A 21748-nucleotide genomic window follows, 5' to 3' on the forward strand; every position below is an offset into this window, starting at 1 on the left:
GTTTTAATAAAGGCTTCCTCAACTTGCTGCCCTCCAGATCTGTTGGACTAAAACTCCCAACATCCCCAGTGAGTCCAGTTGGGGACATCCGATACAGAGCTTGTCTTTTAAACTCATGTGACACTGGATAGATTTGCTTATTAAAGGCTGAGGGTTTCTAAGGCATGGGAAACATAAATTGATCAACCTCTGGTCAGCTTTCTTGGGGTGGGGGCAGGAGCAAGGTGCCTTGAGTGGGATCCCTTCCTTCTTGCTACTGGAGGGGGACATCATTCTGGTCCCCCAAACTGGTCTCCTTTCTGTGCCTGTTCTGCACCAATGTACTTGGTGAGATTTGTGCAATACACTTCCCTCTGATGAGGTGTCTTCTGAGCGAGATGGGAGAAAAGACAAGCGGCTTTTCCCCAGGGATGCTTTGGCACGCCACCGCTTCTAGATGTGCAGGTGTGACTGTGAACAAGTTCTAGCCAACCACCTTCTTGTATGCTCGGTGGATTCTTACCTCTTCCCATTTGGAAGACAGCCTTCATTTGTTTGGAGTGCATTACCCACCTGTCTTGTGTCAGCCTGGGGGTATTTTCTGCCCATCTTTTTGGAGCTAACAGTGCTTCCTTTTCCCTGCTTTTTTAATTTCTTCAGTAGCTTGCTAACTCTTTGGTATCTCCTCCAATGTCATTTTGGGATGTACAGATCGTTGTCTTCCTTGGAACAGTGATGTCACCCCCATATAGACTACCATGTATTGTTACACCGTCCTGAGACTTCAGTAATGAGACGGTCTACAAAAGTTCTAAATAAACAAACAAATAAATATAGCTAAATCTGATTGGCCAGCCAGTATTATTGTTCAGAGAGAGGTCTGGACTTCCTGCCCTTCAATGCCCTTGCTCTGAATGAGCAAACTCTTTTGTGCCCTTGAGAAACCCTCCAACCCCACCTTTTGTTTCCACACTTCTCAACATTATTATTATTATTAGAACATTTCTATGCCGCCCCTTGCCGAAGCCTCGGGGCGGCTTACAACACAATAAAATACAATAAAATACAAAAATAACAATATAAAATTAAAATTAACAATATAAAATAAATATAAAATATAAAATATAAACATGCATCCCATTCATGTGCAGCTTTGTAGAACAGCCGTTTCTTCAGACCCGTCCTCTTGTGTTTGGTATTTCCACACTTTGAGTCAACAGTTTTTCACGTGAGTCTTGCACTTAGCCAGATGTTCCGTCTGTCAAACGCCTGGCAGCATGTGCTTTGCAACACCAAGAACAGGCATTTGGCCAGAATGTTCCTCTTGGCATGATTTGAGGAGCTGGTGCTGAAAAATACAATGAGCTTTGCTGAGCTGACACCGACACCTCCCTTAAGTGTCCTTTATTTTTAAAACTGGAATCTGCTGCGTGCGATGAATTTCGGGTAGTCTGTAGCTTTAGCCCGGAGAGGGTAGTGAAAGGGGAAATTGCATCAGCGTTTGGCTTACCTTCAGGAATAAAACTTGTATTTCTGAACGCCATGATTTATAGGAATCTGCTTCTCAGATTTGGAGTGCCTGCCCTACAGAAATGTTATTAAATGTTTAGAAAGTGTAGCCTACCTGAAAACCGGCATTCTTTAACTTTTTGCTAGCCCTGGCTTGCCGTGCCGTCTTTGAACCTTTTAATAGTTGGCTGCGGGGAGAAATCTGGCAGGTGTGGCTCCTTCACCATCCTTCCGCGGTGGCATGGTGATAGGAATAGTCACGCTTGCCAAAGCGCTTCCTGCATTAACAGAGCTTTACAGATGCAGCGGCACTGTGAATATTTGAAGGGCTTCTCCATAGGGCAGTGAGAACAATCTAACAGGGAGGCTGATTTCAGCTGAAGGTCAGGAGAAACGTCTTATCAGTAAGGGTGGTTCAGCAACGGAAGCAGATCCCTAGAGCAGTGGTCCCCAACTTTGTTTCGGATCCATGGGAATGTCGGGGATTTGAGAAATTTCTGTGGGCACCACCTCAGCATGCCTAATCAGTTGATCACTGCTTTGGCGTCTGCCTGTCGCACCTCGAGATCTTGGGCTGCATCTTACTCTGCAGAAACAATTATGTCAGTTGGCCAGTGCAGCCTTACTTCAGTAACGGACTAATTTGACTAATTGCAGGGGGTGCTGTTCAGCTAAGGCTTTGCTTCTTTTTGGGAAAAAAATACAGTACTGCTGCAGTTCTTAGTATTTGGTGATGTACACACTATTTTAAATTGCCTCGTTCAGGGAAATTAACCAAAGGAAAGTGGAATGTATTGTTTGAGGTCTTCTTACAGCTAAAAGGATATATATTGCGATGTTGGAATGTTAAGCACTCGTCTCCTACAATGCAAGAAGTTGAGGACCTTGTAGTGCTTTCGGTATTTGAATGAGTGGCATATAGAGAGTGGGATGCTAATGGGCAGCCTTTAAACAACTTTAATAAAATAAATAAAGGCACCACTTTCGCCTGAGTACTTGGCATTTGGTCCACTTTCGCTAAACGTATTGCCACAAAGTTGTATGCACTTCCTGTCTGTTCATTCAAGCAGTTCTATGAGTTGAGCTCAGGTTCTTCAGCAAGCAACGTTTTTTAGTTTCATCAGTTTGCCTTCTTGGCAGTGAGGACTTATGACTAGCCATGCATGCCATGGTAGCCATTTGGTGAGTGTGCCCGTGACAGGGACTCAAAATTCTGACTATGCTTGCCACCTTGAGGAGCTTGGGGTCAGGGTGGGGGGGTGGGGGGACCCTTGACATAAACACTGGATAAATGGGCTGCTAGCAGTGAGTATGTGAGGCAAGGTGCTTGTTGAAGGGTGGGTTTTGCATGTCAAGAGGATCTTCTTGGGTGATTTCATAGGGAAGCAAAATGCTCCTGCTGGATTCACATCCCTCTCCCCCACGCTAAAACAAGAAGCAAACAGAAAAGCTACTGGCAGTCTAACGCTAGCACTAATTTTGGCTTTCCCAGTGTTTTGTTCTTTATCTGCCAGCCTGTTCACTCATCTGCATGGAATTCCTGGTCGCCAATGGTGACTCGTGCTTAAATACAGACCTGATTTAGAATGTCTAGTGCTGAGTTTTGCATTTCCCCATGCTGGAAGTTTTGCATACTCAGATGCCCTAGTTGTCGGGGTCACCATATTCCTCTCCCTGCAAAAGGGAGTACTGTATCATGAATTTCTTTGTCTTCATGCTACATGAGTTTTTAAAAATCGCCTGAGCAATATCTTCATGTTTTGCCTCGGCTTTTGAGCCCCCGAAGTTTGTTTATTTTTCCAGTGCGGCTTAGTGGTGGGATCAAGCGTCTCAGGGTGTAAGGTCTTGAAAGAATCTACAGGCAGATGGGCGGAACCAAAGCTCACTGTTTTCAGTGACATTGGTTTGTCAGTAGGGTTTGGTCGCATTTGATCTGAATCCCTAAATAGATGGCCACGCCAGCACCAGATTTCATGCATAACCTTAGATTTATTTACGCTTGGCTTATGCAACGTGAGTTGTTGATTTTGTTGCTGTTAGGTTGATTTTTTGGGCAGGCCAGCGTTTTCTTTTTGGCAGGAGGGTTGATTTTATTTATTTTTTTGGAGGTGTCAGATGTTCCATTCTGAACCTCTTTTGCTAAATCGAATGTGTAGCGTACCAGCCTTTTTCTAAGAGAAAGAATGCTTGGTGGTGGGAACTTGTAGCGATACGGCTGGTCATCAACACAGAGGCCTGAAATTGCAAAGCTGCTCTGCAAAATACACTGCAGCTGGCTGTGTCTGGAGCAGCCGCAGGGAAGCTGTTGCCCTCCAGGTGTTTTGCACTGCAACTCCCATAATCCATCGCCATTGGCCTTGCTGGTAAGGACTGATGGGAGCTGTCCTCAAAAATGTTTGCAGGCCACTGGTCCACAAGGTAATAAATCTGGCACTAATGTGCTAAAAGTAGAAATAAAGGGTGCCAATGGACCGGAAGCCTTGGAGGAGCAAGACAAAGTTATCGTTACTTGCACCAGCCTGGTGTAGTGTTGGCCACCTCTATAGAGCGTTGGAGAAAGACCAGGGAGAGGCAGGCCAACCCTCACTTTGCAGCACTCCAGTGACTCGGTCGTTGTCCAAGGAAAGTGTGTGTAGTGGAGCCTGTTCAGGTCCAGAATTTTGGAGGCTCTTGGGGAAAGCACCCTCGGTGGACTCCCTGCATCACTGACTCTGCCTTCTCGCCACTGCTGCCGACGCTCCTCGTGCTCTTTCTTGCCATTGCCCGCACTTGCTTGGCAGCCAGAGTGCGAGAAACCAATGGCGTGCCGTGTCCCTCCTGCCCACCATGCCCCATCGATGTCTGGGCCAGAGAACGCTGCATGTGAGCAAGCGCAGAGGAGGAGCAACTCGGGGGAGCGCTTGTCAGGGGACCTTGGGGGGTGGACCGCGCCAGTGCAGTTGTGGACACGTTGACAGCAGGGACCAGAAACACCCCACCTTTCCTCTCTCCTGGCCGCTGTAGGCGGATGGGCAGGGCCCGTGGCCCAGTGACAGCATGTCAGGCAGAAGGAAGATTGGATCTCCTGGTCAATCTCCAGGTAGTTTCTGTCTCCTCCTGATTCAGTGATGCTAAGAAAAGTCGAAGGCAGAAGAAGGAAAGGAAGAAGGAGAGGAGATGGATGGATTCCCTCAAGGAAGACACAGCTAAGCAGGGCTGTCATGGATAGGATATTTTGGAGAGGTGACTTGATGGCAAATGACAGCAGCATAGTTTCGAGATGGGGGCAGCAAAAGGACTGGCGTCTTGCTCATTCTTGCATTGAATTGCGGGGCGGGGGCGGGTACTGTCTAGGTCGAGAGCCGAGAATCTTTATTTGTTCATGAGAGAGATTGTCCTTGTTCCTAGACCAGCCTGGCAGGTCAGATGAAAAACCGAGGCAGTCGGGCTCTGGTCCACCTCTGCTCTTTCCTTTCTCCCAGCAGCTAGATGTGAAATTCTGCACCTCATTCTCGGCAGAGAAAAGGTGGGGAGTCCCCTTTTCTGTGCGGAGCTGTGTCCCCAGGTGGCAGCTGTGTTGGACACCTGGGCAAGCCACGTGCCACTCGGATGCTTTCAGGTGGTTTGGTCTCGAATGGGTGATAAAAACCTTTGGTAAAAGGTTTGATTAAAGAGCCACTTTGAGAAAGATCTGCTCTTGGTGGACGGGAACACAACCAGACTGTGGCTCAGCACAACTGCCTGCACTTGTGGCCTGTCCTGGGTTATGGATAGAGTCATGACGAGTCCCTACAGTCAAAATGTACCATGTCATATGAAATATTATTTCTTTATTTAGAACTCTTTAGACCGTCCTTTACCGTAGTCCTGGGACAGTTTAACAATAAGAAAAATAAATAATATTATGTAATGAATAGGAAGAAAATGGCAGATTAGGTAACTTGGTGTTGCTTCTCTCTGTCATCACAAGTATGCAGGGGAGACAGCCCTTTGATCCTCACCTGATGCTGTTGGCGTAAACTTTCAAATCCCTCCTGCAGGCAGGGTAATTTTTCCTAATAGAGTCAACAAGCTGAAGGACTCACTTTCTGCAAACTCCTTGTGACTAAACTGGGCGTGGTGTTCAGATATTTCAAAAACATCGTGCTCCATCCCCCACCCCCTGCATTTATCCTGCAGTCCAGCTGGCCCTGCTGACTGACCCCTCCCTGGGCTTCTGGCTTAGCTCCGGATCACCTTGGTTTTGAGTAAAATCTGAACAGCAAGACTCGGCAAAGGAATCCACTTGAGCTTGGTCCTCCAGTCTTGGGAGTGGGGCAGGGAACAGATAAAACCGGGCCACCTTACATAATGTGCTTTTCTTGGAAGTGGCTTCTGCAGCTGTCTGTTCGTGATAACCTGGAAAAGGCTGCTTTGCTTCCTTTTCTCTGAAACTGCAGTCCCCAGCTGGGCACCCTGGAACCTTTTGCAAGATGGGGGCAGGGGCGGGGGTCATGTGACCCTCTGCAAAAGGGTGCATTTCTTGGTGATCTTTTTTCTTTTTTTCTTTGGAAGGCCCTAAGAGTACAGATTTTTTTTCTCAAAAAACTGTTCCGCCTGGGCCCTTGGTGAAATAACCTCTGATGGGAGCCTTTCCACAAGGGGAAGCACCTGTGTTTATGTCGCCAAACAGCATAAAGCCAGCTGAGCGACACCGAGGTTTGCAAAACACGGAAGCATTTAGCAATTCTCCCCAGCAGCCCTCTGAGGATGGAGAGGGCTCATTGATGCTGCTGGGCGTGTGGGGGGGGGGGGATGAAGATGTGGGGAGCCCCTGCAGGTTGCAGTCCTTCCCTAGGCTGCCCTGCAGAGCGATCTGTCTGTCGGCCCACACCTCGGCGACCGGGAACACTGCCACGCCAGGCGAGTGTCCGGAGCTGCACCTCGTGGTTCCCCTGGCCTCAGGTGAGCCCTTGGTGGCAGGGAAGGAGCACTGGCGGCGACCAGGCCCTGCTTTCTGCCTGCGCAGCTGGGGTGGGAGGGGACCCACTTTGCCGGGCTGAGCCGGGGAAGCGGGGGTCTCTTCTCCCCCACCCGAGTCAGGAATTGGCAGCACGGTCTTGGCAGCAGCTGCCTGCAGTGAGCGCCCAACCACCAGAATAAGCCGGCTGATTGCGTGTATGTATACCACCGAGTTCGGTTCCTGAGATCATCTTTAAGTTAAATTTGTATCGAAGTCAGAGCACGAGTATAAAAAGCATACAAAACACTTCCATATGCACTGAAGTATCTTAAACACAATACAGCATTTTAATAATGATGCTAAAACAGTCATAATAAAGTAACGACAGGTACTGAAGAGAGAGGGGGGTGTAGGTATACAGTATAGCTCTTAAAACCATTTAGATAGAAAAATAATAACAAGATTATTCAAGATTAACCCTTCTTGAGCTAACATTAACTGGATGATGATGATGGAGATGGGACTCTGTTATCCTTCTTTATCCGTTAAACTCCACATGATCCGGGCGCACTGGCTGGGATATACTAGTTTTTCACTGCCGTGGTTCTGTTGCGGAACTAGTTCCAACGTGCCGCTTGTCGCTTTCTGCCTCCTTCCTTCCCTCTTTCCCGTCCTCCGTTCCTTTTCTTCCCTCCCTCCCTCCCTCGCCGCCTGCCACTTGCCATCCATGGGTGCTGGCTTGCCATTTGAGGATGAAATGGGACTTTCAGGTTTGCTCATTCAGAAATAGGAGTTGTTCTTAACTCGGATGTTCATAACTGTGTGTACACACTTCTGTGTATGTGTGTGTGCATGCATATGTACACGTCTCCGTGTGTGAATGTGCCAACTGTAGACTGATCTTAAGATCCTCCTGAAACTGCGCTTGGAAACTGCCCAGGGTTTCATGAATGAGTCCAGATTTGCTTTGACTTAGGAGGGGTCATGGTTGGGCCCTGGACAGAGTCTGTTCTCTGCGCCCCTTTTCCTGTAGGGATCCCTCCTTCCCTGGGGTGGTTTTCCTAACTTTTGCAGGTTGAAGTGACTCTCCTAAGGGGTAGTCTGAGCCTAGAGCCAAAACCTGCTGATGTTTTGGCCCCGTCCCTTTTGCGTTTTACCCACTGCAATCACATTTGTTCTTTGGGTGAGCAAGGTTGCTCATCCCGCTTTCTGTTTTGTGCTGCTTTAGGAAATCCCACGTGAATAAAAAACCTGTATTCTAAATCTGAAATAATGCATAGGGTTTTGGTCAAACAGATTCTAATAGCTAGGGAAGGAAAAATGGAGTTTTGCTTAAAGTTGTTCATTTCTCTGCTTTCAGGATTGTTGTGTATGGAAGAGAATGTGGGTGTCAGTTTTCTTCTGGTTTCCTTTAAACTTGGCATTGAAAGATGTTCCCTGTCACTTCTGCTTAGCATGTATCCAAGAGCTTGTAAGCTTTGCCTCAGCCTTCCCCAGCCTGGTGCCCACCAGATCTTGTAGACTGCAATTCCCATCATCCCTGAGCATCGGCAAGGTTAGCTGGAGCTGATAGAATCATAATGCAATGAATCAGTATTCTTATAGTTCCCCTTAGCTCAAGGGGTTGGGTGGTTCACAATGAAAACCTGCTCCTAAAATTATCACATTTCTAACAACATAGCAACATAGAACAAAATAAGCATAACTCTGTAACAGAGAAAACAGAGTAAATGCAAAATGAAAATCTGAAGCTGCGCAAAAAGCTTAGAATGCACGGACACAGTTTTGAAAACTAAAGAGCTCAACACGTTAGAAAGGAGGAAAATTTTTTTCCTGGCAATGAAAACACCCAGACACATACCCCATAAGCAGCTCGATGAGCTTCTCTGGGGAGGCCAGGGCACAACCCCTTTGCGTTAGTCAGCAGGGATGTCCAGAGAAGGGTCCTGAGGAGGATCCAAGCATTCGAGCCCTTTATTCCCATATTAATGGGGAATCAAGAGTCAAATAGACTAGAAAGAACTTTATATATTAATTATATTAGCATTTATATATTCAGCACTGTTAGTGGTGTAGTTTAACAACAAAAGACAATACTCACTAAATACTGGTGTTAGTTCTTACAGCATTTTCTATACATGGCCTTTGTGTGTTCAGGCTCCCCACTATCACTACCATGAGGTCTAGAAACTTGAGCAAGGGAAGGAGACTATTTGTTTTGTTTTGTTTTCTCCATCCTGAAGTGCACAAAGTAGGTGAGTCTCCGCTAGGCAGCCCTTCTGATGTAGAAAAAGGCCAGCCATTTAGAAACTAAGGGACCAGAGTAGCAGATGGTGCTGTGATGGAGCGCACTGATGGGAGTCGTAGTCCTAAGCACCTGGGGCCTGCAAGTGGCCCTCCTTTGCTTTGGTGTTTAAAATACACCTGCACGCTATTTCCCAATTGTCTTTGCTTGCCGATTGCAAGGTTTTGTGTTTTGGCATCCGACAAATTGCTGTTTATCTGTCATAATTCCTTTGCTGCATTTTCTGGGATTTGCAGCAAATCAGGCAATCTTCTGGGATTAGATTTGCATACCTTTTATTCTTTTAAAATAGCACATTATGCTGGAAGTGGGATTTGCTATTCTTGAGTGGGTAAGCTCTCCTGGATTTGCATGGAGCTGTTCTACTTAGTGAAACATTAAGGGGGGTCAAGGCAGAGGTGGGGCGGAGATAAGGGGAGGGGAAGAAGTCCCCTTGCTTCAGCTGGGCCTGAGATTATAAGGAGGTGCTCTGCTTTGGAGTGGTTTTGCATTCTGAATCGGAATGCAGCTCTTGAGAGGAGCTGGGTCAATTGCGTTGCTTGGGCTTGAGTCAACTTGCTGGGCCCACACTTGGATTTCAGGGCAGGTGAAGCAGCCCAGATCTGAGCTGGCAGAAGCAGCCTGGAAGGCTGCTATGCACCCGCTTAAGGAAGCATCACCTGCTGCTCAGAACAGAAGGTGGAAGTGTGGGGTACTTGGTTTCTCCGGAGGGACAGCAGATGCCTTAGCCAAACTTTATGTCTCGAGAAGCGCACCGGCTCTTTATTACCTCTCCTAAGACCTGGGAGTGGAAATTTCCAGCACAGTGCGTTTTCAGACATGTATTATGAGATCGGAAGTGGCAGTTAACAAGCGTATGTGCAGAATTACAGTCCTCTGCATTACTCAAGTTGGCATGAGGCCGTTGGGACATGTCCAGTCCCCCTGGGCAGAGTTTTCCAGCTTGAACTGGGATCCCAGAATATACTGGTCCCAGGAGGCTCTGCACAGCTCTTGCTGCTCCCAGCCAGCACGGCTTGTGGCCATGCCAAAAGGCACTGGGGGTAGAACCGGAGGCAATAGGAGTGGTGCTAAAATAGTACCACTCCTTTTTATCTTCCCAATATTTTAACAGTTAATCGTTGTATCTGTATTATTTATGGGTGCAGTGTGTTGTATGTTTGTTGTGTATTGTTTTGTTTTTTTTTTGTAAGCAGTCCAGAGACTTTAATATCGGATGGCATGTAAAAACTTTAAATAATAAATAATAAAAATTCGAGAAATACATGCATATTGTGGCGTAACACTCTACCCCCATTAGCTAAGCCTTAGGGATGGCATCAAAACCTTTGTAGAATGCAGGAAAAATGGCACTACAGGTAGGAAACGATCTGTGGTTAGGGGAACGGGCATGGCTGGGGAACCCTCGAAGGCCAGGCTTGGCCCCAGACCTGATGTTATGCACCCCGACTGAAAAAATAAAACTGCACTGTGGCAATTCAGCCGAGGCGACTTTGGACCCTGCTGTGCTAATGCGGGACAAGGTGGTCACGTCTCTTCTGTGCTGTTTGTAGTTGCGCACATGTGGATGCGGATGGAGATGCAATCGGGGTTTTTTATTCTGCATTTAAGCTGTCCTGGGAATGCCAGTGGACACTGCCAGTGTGGCTGGAGTATTTTAGAAGTCAACAGCAAGTCCGCGAGGCAGTCATGTGGGCTTTTCTGGATACTCCCGAGTGCCTCTTCTTACTTACTTAAAGTAAGTGGTCAGTGGAGTCTAATGGCAGCTGTAAAATGAATGCCAGCTCTTTCGAATGAAGAAAGCACATGTCAGTCTGTCTCGTGGTCGTGGAAGAAGTTCTGAAGTGGAGAACTGCCTGGTGAAGAGAAGAAAAGGAGGAGGTTTGGGGAGAGGCTTTCAGTGAACTGAGTCATCTATCTTGGTGGAAAAGAGGTTGGATAATAAGTTGAAACCTTGCTGGGTAAGGTGAAGCGTCCCTTTAGCCCAGCTTCCGGTACGGCTGTCTGCTCTCTCCTTGCAATGTCTGACTTCAAGACCTCTGCAATGACTGCTTCTGAGGACTTAGGTCACAATCCAGTTGGGATGGGCATTACTCTCTAGCTCCGAGGATTATGTGTCTCCTGCAGAGAAATTCGGCTGTCTAGCAGAGGCACTTTGAAGCAGGGAGGAAAGAGGCCGAGTGCTGGCCAGGAAATGTCGTGTCTGGACCACACCGCTTGCCTCGCTTTCTTCTGAGTTGCCCCCAACTCCTGGCACTATTGGCACTGGCTATGGAGGGGCGGGGGATGCGACGTGGCGACCCAGCTTCAAGGTTGGAGCACTTTTCTGACTTCGTAGTCCCTTTTTTCTGTTGAAAGATGCATTGGATTTACACGCTCAGTTGCTTGGCCTAGCAAATCAAAGGATCACATTTTGAATTATGAACGTTAACATGCAATTGGGTTCTCTATATGTATGGCTAAATATCTTGTACATTGAATAGAGGACTAGTTGCACAAACCCTCTGTTTCTCTCCCGTTGTCTCTATTTGATTTATAGCAAATAGAAAATAATTTCAGACTCAGCCTAGCCTACCTCAGAGTTAGGAAAGTGTGAGAAACTCAGCCTGGAGGGATTTCCTCAGCTCAGCTCCCCAAGCCACTTTCTCTGTCCCTTCTGTCCACCTCACTTGGAGCATTTGTGAGTACATCCGGCAAGACACGGGTTCAAGCAGAGTTCTGCTTTGCACACATGACTTGCAGAAAGTTTCTGCCAGGGGCGTTCATGGCCTCAGTCTCAGCTCTGCTTGCGTCCTGGGTGGGACCAAGTGCAGGAAAGACGTTTGGAGAGTGTGCTGGATCCTGACCTGGTTTTGGCATCCCTACTCACCATGTTATTGTGAAGGTAAAAGGAAGAGGAACTTGTAAGGTGCACTGGGTTACTTGCAAAAGGGGAAAGGGTGGAATATAAATGTAATTATAATAACATGACAGTGAATTTTCCATTGTTTCTTCTTAATTCTCCCTTTCAGTGTATGCTGTCCTGATTGAGTTTTTGTTGAGATTTCACTGCTTACCCCAAGACCCCCTTTCTGGGGTGACCTGAGCTAGTTGCATTGATATATTGTCTCAGTATGCACTGCTGACCTTTTACTTTGCAGGCTGCCTGTTTGGCTAGTTAGGAGTGACCTGGTGGACAACTTTATAGTCTTCTTAATTGTGCTGAATAATTTGGTGCCGTTGTGAATTCGGCCATCGCGCAGCAGCAGCTGCCGTCCGGTCCTCCCTCGGCCATGAAGCTCCCTGGGTGATTTTGGCCCTGCCGTTGACTCTCAGCCCAACCTCTCTCACGGGGTTCTTGTGATGGCAAAATGGAGAGGAGGATTATGCAACCCACATGGGGGCTTCTTGCTGGAAAAAAAGGCAGCATCCCAATATAATACATGAAAAAAATAAGCTGATGAAATTCCCCGCAACCCTTCTCGGTGGGTTTGGCTGGGAAACGAATGCTGCTGTGTTTGGCTGACTTGTTGCCCCCCCTGCTGGCTTATTCCTGGAAGTGTGAGCCTAAAGCTTGGCTTCTTTTTTAAAATAAGCTGCCAGGGAAGTGCTCTGCCATGGAAGTAATGCTTTGGAGCATTGCCTTCCATTGTGAGGCTGCCAGATGTATTCTGAAGCCAGAGGCCAAGAAGGACCACAGAGGCTCTGGCTGGAGGCCAGGTGGGTCAGAGATCTGACTGCAGAAGACCGTATCTCCCTTGGCTTTGCTTGGAAGGCCCCTGGTTTAATCCTCAGCCTAGCCAGTCAAAACAGATAGGGCCAGGGAAGACCTGGAAAGCTGATTATACCTCCCAGCTCTGTGTTAGAAACCTTCCTTAAACTTATGCCCACCAGGTGCTCTGCACAGTTGGTCATGTCGGCTGGGCCGATGGGATTTTTGAGGTCCGCAGCATCTGGAGAACATGCTCCAGATTGGGGGGGGGGTTGGAGAAAGCTGCCGTAGGGGCCCCAGCAGAAGTTGTCCATTGCAATGGGAGGTTCTGAGTCTTGACCTGGGCCTGCAGAGCAGATGCTTCATCAGAGGCTTCCGCTGGCCTCCAGCTGTGAGTCGCTGCTAGTCTGAGTAGGGACTCAAGGAAGCCGTGCCCTGTCTCAGGGAAAGGCAGCTTGGTATTGGGCAGTGGGCTTATAGATGGGCAGTAGGACGTTCTGCAAGTGAACCAGGAACCCCACGTTCACCTTGGGAGTTGAAGAAGGTCCAAGGTTGGGTGGCAGGGCTGGCCCAGAACATCCTGCCGTTGGAGGCAGAGCAGACAATGACACCTGTCCCTACCCCCCTAGGCCAAGGTGAGGTGCACCGTCGCCAAAGCCATCAGAGATACTGAGGCAGAAAGCTTGGCTCCCCCTCGCGTTCGCTTGATGTCTGATCATGGGTGGTTTTCCAGCATTTGCATGAGTTTTCCCACATTCAGAGAGGGTGAAATGCCTGGCCTGAAGCTTAGGAATGGGCAGTGACAGCTCTCAGTGAAAAAATGCTGGCGTTTCGGTATTTGAACCGCTACCTCCTTTGCTTTGGGCCCTGATCACCACTGGACCGTAGTCACCAAGAATATCTCTGCGACCAGGTTGAGCCCAACTGAATTGGCACACTGCTCTAATGGCAAGGCTGGTCCCGGGAACGGGGCCCACTGGAGTTCTCCTCCTCCTGACTCCCGCTTGCTTCTTTCGTTACAGACCCGGATGCAGAGTTTGCAGCCTGACCCCAAAGCCCAGTACAGGAGTGTGTTTGAGGCCTTGACAAGGATTGTCCGCACCGAAGGCTTCTGGCGACCCTTACGAGGAATCAATGTGACTGTGATTGGGGCCGGCCCAGCTCACGCACTGTACTTTGCCTGCTACGAAAAAATGAAACGCACTTTTAGTGACATTCTTCACCACAGAGGGAACAGCCACCTGGCCAATGGTATATTGACGTAACCTACCAGGGTGTCTTCCGGCCCCTTGGCTCAAGTTGTGTACTTTTTCTCTCTTCTCTGTTCCTGGCATCTTCCGCCTGCATTTCTGCCCCCGGAGAGGAAGACGCTGGGAGGACCTGTCTGTGGCATCCTAGTCTCTCTTGCTTCACTCAACCTGTTGTCTATTCCCCACAGGCACCCACAATGTTAGACGCACCTGTGTGAAGAACGCAGAAGATACGTAGTGTTCCAGATCCTCTCAAAGTCAGATGTCGAAAAGCACTTGATGGGGGGCACTGGGGGAGAGATGCTCTGAAACCATGCAACACACTAGCACGGGAAATTTTTGGTTCTTAGAGTTAGTGGCTTGCTTTCTGTTGGATTTCCTAGTGCATTATCTTACCAAATTTGGCTGTTCTCTTAATGATGTAAGTACAGGCTGGCTAGATCACAGCGTGGTCCTTCTAGCCCAGCTTTTTCCTTTCCAATAGCAGCCAACCAGACACCACTGAATGTGTTACAAATGTGTGTTTCTGGTATCTGGCATTTCTAGGTCTGTGGCTCTAGAACTGAATGTTCCATTCAGCGGCCCCGTTGATCTTCTCGCCCTTGCAATCCTGTATCAGTGTCTGTTCAAAGCAGTTATCCCATCTCCAAATCAACAGCTCAGAGATTTGGCAGCTTTCCATAATTACGCGTGAAATTAATTGCCAACTGAAAGGGTTCATCCTCTCGGGCTAGATGTTCTCGGGTGCAAACTCTCAATGTGTATGACATCAACATGTGGTATTGTGCTGGATCGCACAAAAGAAGAAATGCCTTTCAATTATTTTAATATGTCATTAACAAAAACAGTGCAAAGCAGGTCCTCTTGCTGTTCCAGCAGACACAGATCTCAGGTTTATTTGGAGATCAAAGTGCCCTATCATGGCAGAGGCAGGGAAATCTGGTCAAAAGCTAGTTCTGGCCTGTATCACTTCGTATCTGGAACTTCTCACAGCCCCTAAGAACAAGGATGGGGAACCTCAAAAGGTGATAAAATTTTATTTGCACTCCAGCTTCTTACAGGGTGCTAACTTCCTGCTATATGAACTTGGTTAACACATCCACTAAATTTGAAAGAGAAGCAGCCATTTTAATGTTCTGTATGAAGTGTTAGTTGTTAGATATTCCAAGACTGAGGCAGCATTTTGAATACTTTTTTTTAATGGGAGGGGGGACAACATTGCTCTTTGTATATCAACATATGCATGATGTCATTCTGTGAATATTCCTAATTTTTAAAGGAAGTTTCATGTACTTGTTAAAGGCCTCCTGAACAGGAGAACAAAAAGAAGGCCTTAACCTGAACCTAAAATGATGTACTGCCCCATGGCTGCACTTTCGCTTCATCTCCCCCTGGGCAGCCTGCTGGAGGATGTGTAAATAGCATGTCCTGGATGCACATCATTTAATCTAGTTTGATCTGGGGTTGTTGTTAGTCGTGAAGTCGCATCGGACCCATCGCTACCCCATGGACAACATTCCTCCAGGCCCTCCTGTCCTCCACCATCCCCCGGAGTCCACCCAAGCTCACACCAACTGCTTCAGTGACTCCATCCAGCCACCTCATTCTCTGCCGTCCCCTCCTTCTTTTGCCATCTATTGTTCCCAGCATTAGGCTCTTCTCCAGGGAGTCCTTCCTTCTCATTAGGTGGCCAAAGTATTTGAGTTTCATCTTCAGGATCTGGCCTTCTAAAGAGCAGTCAGGGTTGATCTCCTCTAGGACTGACCGGTTTGATCGCCTTGCGGTCCAAGGGACTCGCAGGAGTCTCCTCCAGCACCACAATTCAAAGGCCTCAATCCTTTGGCGCTCAGCCTTCCTTGTGGTCCAGCTTTCACAGCCATACACTGCAACTGGGAAAACCATAGCCTTGACTATATGCACTTTTGTTGGCAGGGTGATGCCTCTGCTTTTTACTATGCTGTCTAGATTGACCTGGAGTAGAACTTAGCAAAGTTCTGTTGGTGCTGGAAGAAAGGGTTGAGGAGGCAATGTTTGCAGTCTGTCCTTCCCCTGTGCCCCCCGGGCCTCTTGGAAAGCTTCTCTGGGGCAGGGCAGCCTTCAGAATGGTGTAGGAATGGGCTGAAAGGGAATCAGAAAAGATTCACCTTTTGTGTTCGCTTCTTTCACCAAATCCTGGTACCTTCTGTGGATGGGAGGAAGCTTTTGTTTATAGAATGGCCCATTTGGATAGATTTGATTCATGCTTCCTGCATTTCTTTCACCACTTGGGGAGTCTGCACTTGGCATACATTCAAGCGAGTAAGAAATAAAGAGCACAAATAAAGAATTCATTTTCCTTTGGCATCTTCTGAGGTTCACCTCTGTATGTTTTGAGGAGGAAGGAGTTTGCTCTCCTTTTCGCTTCTTTTGTCTCAATTTTTTTCAGCCGTTGCATCATAGGTACATGTACTTGGATGTTGGAATGAACAGGAGATTTTCTCCAAGGGCTCTGGAGGCTGAGATAGTAGTAAAATATCTGCACATAAGAAGTGTACATCTCACACCTTAAATGTCTGATGCAGTTGGCAAATATGTTAAACTGAAGTTCCTGTAATCTCATCCCTAAAAGCAAAATTGCCCTCGTTTGTTAGTGTGAATAGAGGCTTCCTAGTTGTTATGCAAGACTATAACGCGGGGGGTCCATGCCGGCCCTGCAGGTTTCCCCTGATCTCTGCTCTCCTCTTCCTCATCACCAGGTGCTTCCTACTTCCTCTCCTACTTCCTCTCCCTTCCTCTCCCAGTCATTTGGTGTTTTCCCAGTTTTTGCAAGGCTTTTTCCCATTCTGAAAGGTTGAAATGACCCTCAGGAACATAAGAAGAGCTGTACTGGGTTAGTCCAGCACCCATTTGGTCCCGTGTTCTGTTCACATGGTGCCCAGGAAATGTACAAACTGGGCATGAGTGTAACAGCACCCTCCCATCCATGTTCCCCAGCAACTGGAGAACATTGGCCTTTTAGCTCTGATATGGGAGCTAATATCTAACAGGGCTAGCAGCCCATGCTGGCCTTCTCCATATCACCTACTGATTTACCTGTTTAATGTATAATTCATAACCTGCCTTTCTGCCAAAAGTTGGTGTTTGAGCAATAAAAAAAGCATTTGGCTTTTGGCAGTAAGAAGATTAAGCAAAAACACACTGGTGCTATTTTGGCCCTTGGCATCACGCACTACTGGAAGGCTGTTCCCAAGGGATTTTCTGAAATGAAATTAAGTCCTTGGGCTGAATGCCCCGCATCGCTGCCTGCTGTGATGTGAAAAGTGGATTCAGAACCGCCTCCTGCTTTGCATGGTGGTTGTAGGCATCTCACTGTTGCCTGGAATTCCTGAAGCCTTCACCTGAAGCCACGAGTCTCCAGCTCTGTATGGTCCACAAGTGGATCCCACCGTAGAGAGTAAATTCCGCATCTGTTTGTTCATTCTCCTGATTGCAAGTTCATCTGTTGAAATTGGCGTGCCAGTAGGGAATGTTATTCTTCGCAGGGTTCATGTGTTGGAAGAGATGCTCAGATGGATTGTACATGTCTTCTGTGCTAGCTGTTAAGAGCATAGAGTGAGTTGTGTCCCCCAGCATTATATTTTTTTATTTATTTTATTTTTATTTATTAAAACATTTCTATGTCGCCCCATTTGCCAAAGCCTCGGGGCGGCTCACAACATAAATTAAAATACAAAAGATAACAATATAAAATAAGTCGCCCTGGCTTATTTTGAAGCAACCCCCTTGTACAAGCCTGCCTTCCTTGTGAGGGCTTGACCCTATCTTTCCAACCACACATGGAACTCCAGTAGTTGAACTTAGGTATGTGGAAGAACTTCATAGATTCAACTGAGCTGGTATTTCTGTGATTCTGACCTGCAGATTCTGCAGCGGACTGACTTCTCCCAAGCTGTGTGGATTCTGTGGACTTCAGTGGTTTTTCTCATTTTTGAATGGTTTAGTGGGGTGGGGATTTGGATAAATGCACGCTTGCACAGATGCACATTGACCTTAATCTTCGCTTGTGCAGATGGAACAAAATTCTTCTACATCTGTAAAAGTAGTCCAGTTCCATTAGTGAGCAGGTGACGCAATGAAGGATCCCTGATATTATGATTACATTTGTATACCACACACAGCTGAAGCTCAATATCTGCAGAACAGTGATGGAAAGAATTGCCCAAAAGCCGCATCTCCCCAGTCAAACTTCCTTTTGTCTGCATTTTGTAAACTTTGGTTTGCAAAGACTCTGCCCTGTGCCTGTTTTATGGCTCCTTCCCAGTGCTTGAGATGGAAGACCCAACCCGTACCTGACCTTTATATGCTGCTGGAGTTTTTATGTTCTGTTGCAAGCTGCCTTTGAGCGACTCAATCCCATTGGAATGATCTATACACCACAGGGTTGTTTTTCCAGTAGGAAAATCATTTGCGGTCTTATGTACAGTAGTTCTCTTTGTGTAGACGCCCAGTGGAGTTGTGTCCTCCAGCCCACAAGGGGACTCTTGGGCTAGGGCCATCTGGTTGACCCATCACCACCATGCAAAGAAGGGTAGCCATTCCCAGTTTGGACCTCTAGATCATGGTGCTGAGCTCCTCTTCAGCCAAATTCCATTCTGGAGATGCTTAGCAGACTGCATTCCGGTAGTGGACCATGGGCAGGCACCCAGATACCCAAATGCCTGCATATTCTAGCTCAGAGCTCTTGCTCCTGCATCTAATCTTTACAAGAGACATTTCTACCTTTAAGAAGCAGGGGAAGACTGCACAGAAGCTGGGAATTCACCAAACAATTGGTGGCTGGGGGGAAGGCATGGGGTTTGGGAAGCGGGGGTGGCATCTGGGGACCACCTAGGAGGGCCACATCTGGTCCTTTATTCTCCCTTCCACTTGCTCTGCTCTAGTTGTTTTGGACTTGAGCTCCCACCAGCCTCGGTCAACATAGCTAACGATCAGGGTGATGCGAGATGCAGTCCAAAGCTCCATGTTGGGCTTTTGTGTGTACATTTGGAAGCTCTTTGTACGTCCCCCGGTGGCCAGGCACCCGTGGCAGGACAGGGCTGCTGCTGGAAGAGGTGAGTTAGGCCTTTTTGCTTGCCCAGAGAATGCCAGTTTGAAGCCCTGTTCCCCAGACTGGTTAGGGGGCGCAAACCTTTGGGTTCCCCCAAATGAAACGCCCTCTTGTGTGTGGACAATGCCATTCTCCAAGGAAGGGCTCTCATCCCTGACCTCGAAAAGGGAAGGAATGGCTCGTTCTCCTGCCGTTACTGCACTCTTCTGATTTTATCTGCCTGGACAAGGATAATTTTAGACCTGGCATCTCTTCCAATGATGCATCTGTGTAGCTTTTCTAATAGCAATGTGGTAAATGATTAGAAGTCTGTTGAATTAGTGAGGTAGGGAAGGTTTAATCTTATTCCCTGGTCAGTTGGATTTAAAGGTGCACAGATGAGATTTTTTTGCTTCTTAACTAGGCTAAGCACAGTGTTCATTCTTTAATCACCCAGTTTTTCTACGTGTACGTGGCTGAGGGGGTGGTGGGCACCCTTGCAGTAAATATTGATCTTCTGGGTTTCAGTGGTTTAATTTTTTCTTTTGCTGTTGTGAGACATCTTGCATCTTTTTTTGAGAATGGTATCTAGTAACTGGCATCATCAATGGTTGGCAAAGCTTTGAGCAGCAAGCCTGGCGCAAGGTAGAATGGGGTTCCAGATACTGTTCTTGGAAGCTTGCTTCTTGGCTGCTTCACACGTTTTTGTGCAGTGAACCCCAGTGCTGTGACTCTTACAAAAGGAATAATTACCTGGGAGCCAGGATTAGTTGCAGCTCCTTGTTGTTACAGATGGAAGATGAGAATTCATTTAGGTTACCTTTTTAAGTTAACCTGCATAATTTTGCCCTTTGAACTAATCTGTAAATCTGAATTCTGTTAACTTTCTCAATGCATACTTTCCTGAGTTTTGCAGTAGAAGTTGGCAAGGACTAGAATGTGTAAAGCCCATGAAAAGGAAAAAGTTTAATGCAAATAATATTTGAAATTTGTTCTGTTTGGAAAAGCGCTTGCAAAAACATTCATCCTGGGCAGAATTATGTACAAAATGCATGCATTTATGATTTTTTTTTTTTGCCAAGCCTTAAAAAAGAACTTCTCAAAGTTCAGGTTGAACCAAATTTAAGGATGGCCAAATGAGAGAAAGCAAACGGTTTGTCCGTCCCACATCCAAAATGGGTGGATGTCTCATGGCAAAGCTGACTGTGCTTCCTTGTAGCGCAGACATATGCAGCCTGTGTTGAAATGCAAATCTTAATTCAGGCCTGGAAAACTGGCTCTATGAAACCACGTATTGTCCAGCTTGACTGCAGTGCTCTAGGGAGATTTGGACAGGCGCCTTCCCTAGCTCTGCATGTTAAAATCAGTAAGTGGGAAAGCTGGAGAGGGTATGTGATAAAGCTTGGACTTGGGCATGCAAGCCATCTCTGCTGATGCTGAGTTGCAGGCCCTTTCCCTACCGCTAGCTGTCTCTTGCCCAGATGGACAACCATCTGAGGTTTTATTAACTTGCATTAAGCCTTCATGTCATCAGTGCAGCTTTGCTGAGAAGTCTGGAATAAGACAAACCCAGACCTTCCTGGGGAAGCAGCCCCCGGGCGACTGCTTTCTAGTTCTGTGCTATTTTGTGTGCTGCTGCGCTGGCAGAGGCTATTACTGCATCAAAAAATAAAAGGGGAAGAAGGGGTTTGGTTCTTTGATTCAGCAGCAGCTTTGCAGGAAAACAACAGGGTCCTCTTTTGTTTACCAAGCAAAATAAGAGCTCGGCCCCAGGGAGTCATGCTTTCATGGATGCACTGCTTGAAATAGTGGCTGCTTTAATACTCCCAGCATGACCTGTGAGCAATTGTGGGCTCTTATTGTGCAAACCCTGCGGATAAGCGCTCCTCAACCGGGTGCCCTCGAGCTGCATCGGAGGACCTTGGCTGGGAGATTCTGGGAGTTGTAATCCAGCGAAGCTTGAGGGTGCTGGGAAAGGCGGCTGCTGATACCGTACCAGCAAGGAGGGGATTTCTGTCGTCCATCAGGTGCTCCATTTGTCGAGCCCATGAATTAGAGACGGTCTGTGGATTGCTTTGTGAAAGTGGACTCTCTCCCTCCCCCTCTTTCTCTCTTTGCAGGGATGGCTGGCAGCTTGGCCACGCTGTTGCACGACGGCGTCATGAATCCCGCGGAAGGTAATGCCGTCTCGGCATGAACAGGCCAGGGCAGGGGTCCCCGACCTGTCTGGGGGCTGGTGGGCACAATTAGAATACTGGCTGTGGGGGGGCTCTGTCACAAGATGGCTACCCTGTGCGTGCTTGTCCATTCTGGCTGCCATTGTGCGATTCGCCCAGGGACCTGACTTAAAGAAGGTGGGTTACCAGGATCCCAAACTCATTAAAACCCCTCCCCTGGAGCCTAGCACTCGGCTTCACAGGAGGCCAGCCTCTGTGTTGAATGTTTTAAATGCAAAATAAAGAACTCCTTTAGAGAGAAGAGAACCAGGAGCAGCAGCAAACCTGGCGGGCATCAAGGGAGAGGTCTTGGGGTACAATGGGGACCCCAGCTCCAGGGGGATTGCAAGCGGAAGGGAGAATAAAGCCATCCTGATGCTTTGCTCTGTGTTGGCGAGATAATTCCTACAGGACCTGTATTACCTGCATAGAGTGGATGGGAGGATGTCAGAAACTCAGTTTACACTGGATCGTATCATTGGTCTGCCCTGCTCAGCACCAGGGGTGGGGAGCTTTCTTGAGTCTGAGGGCCAAATGCAGCTTCAGAGAAGCACTGGGGCCACATTTCCGTGGTGGGGGGGCTGTAGACAAAGGGGGTATCTGGAGGAAAAGTGGAGGGCTGAACGGGGACCCTGGGGGGGCAGATGTGCTTCGGCACCCCAGGGCTGAGGTCCTGTTCTCCAGGCACACGTTGCCTGGCAGCCACTCTTGTGGGGTGCACAAGAGACCTTGTGCACTGAATCCAGGACCCCTTGTGGGCAACGCTGGGGCCATGGTCCTGCAAATCATGAAAAGTGCTGCTAATAATTACC

The 21748-nt window shown here is 47.7% G+C and overlaps 1 protein-coding gene across 5 annotated transcripts in view; it reads left to right on the forward strand.

The window, feature by feature from the left end:
* The window catches only part of SLC25A37 (solute carrier family 25 member 37), a 43856-nt gene that overhangs the window by 14548 nt on the left and 7560 nt on the right, over positions 1-21748 (forward strand). For 2 of the 5 annotated variants that reach the window (XM_044437281.1, XM_044437282.1), the window contains exons 2-3: positions 13428-13656; positions 20841-20897. In XM_044437281.1, the coding sequence (XP_044293216.1) occupies positions 13428-13656; positions 20841-20897 (286 nt within the window). The other 3 variants (XM_044437284.1, XM_044437285.1, XM_044437286.1) reach the window with 3 other exon arrangements.

The sequence above is a fragment of the Varanus komodoensis genome, unplaced genomic scaffold (assembly GCF_004798865.1).
Source record: "Varanus komodoensis strain SLA01 unplaced genomic scaffold, ASM479886v1 scaffold30, whole genome shotgun sequence".
Classification (NCBI taxonomy): domain Eukaryota; kingdom Metazoa; phylum Chordata; class Lepidosauria; order Squamata; family Varanidae; genus Varanus; species Varanus komodoensis.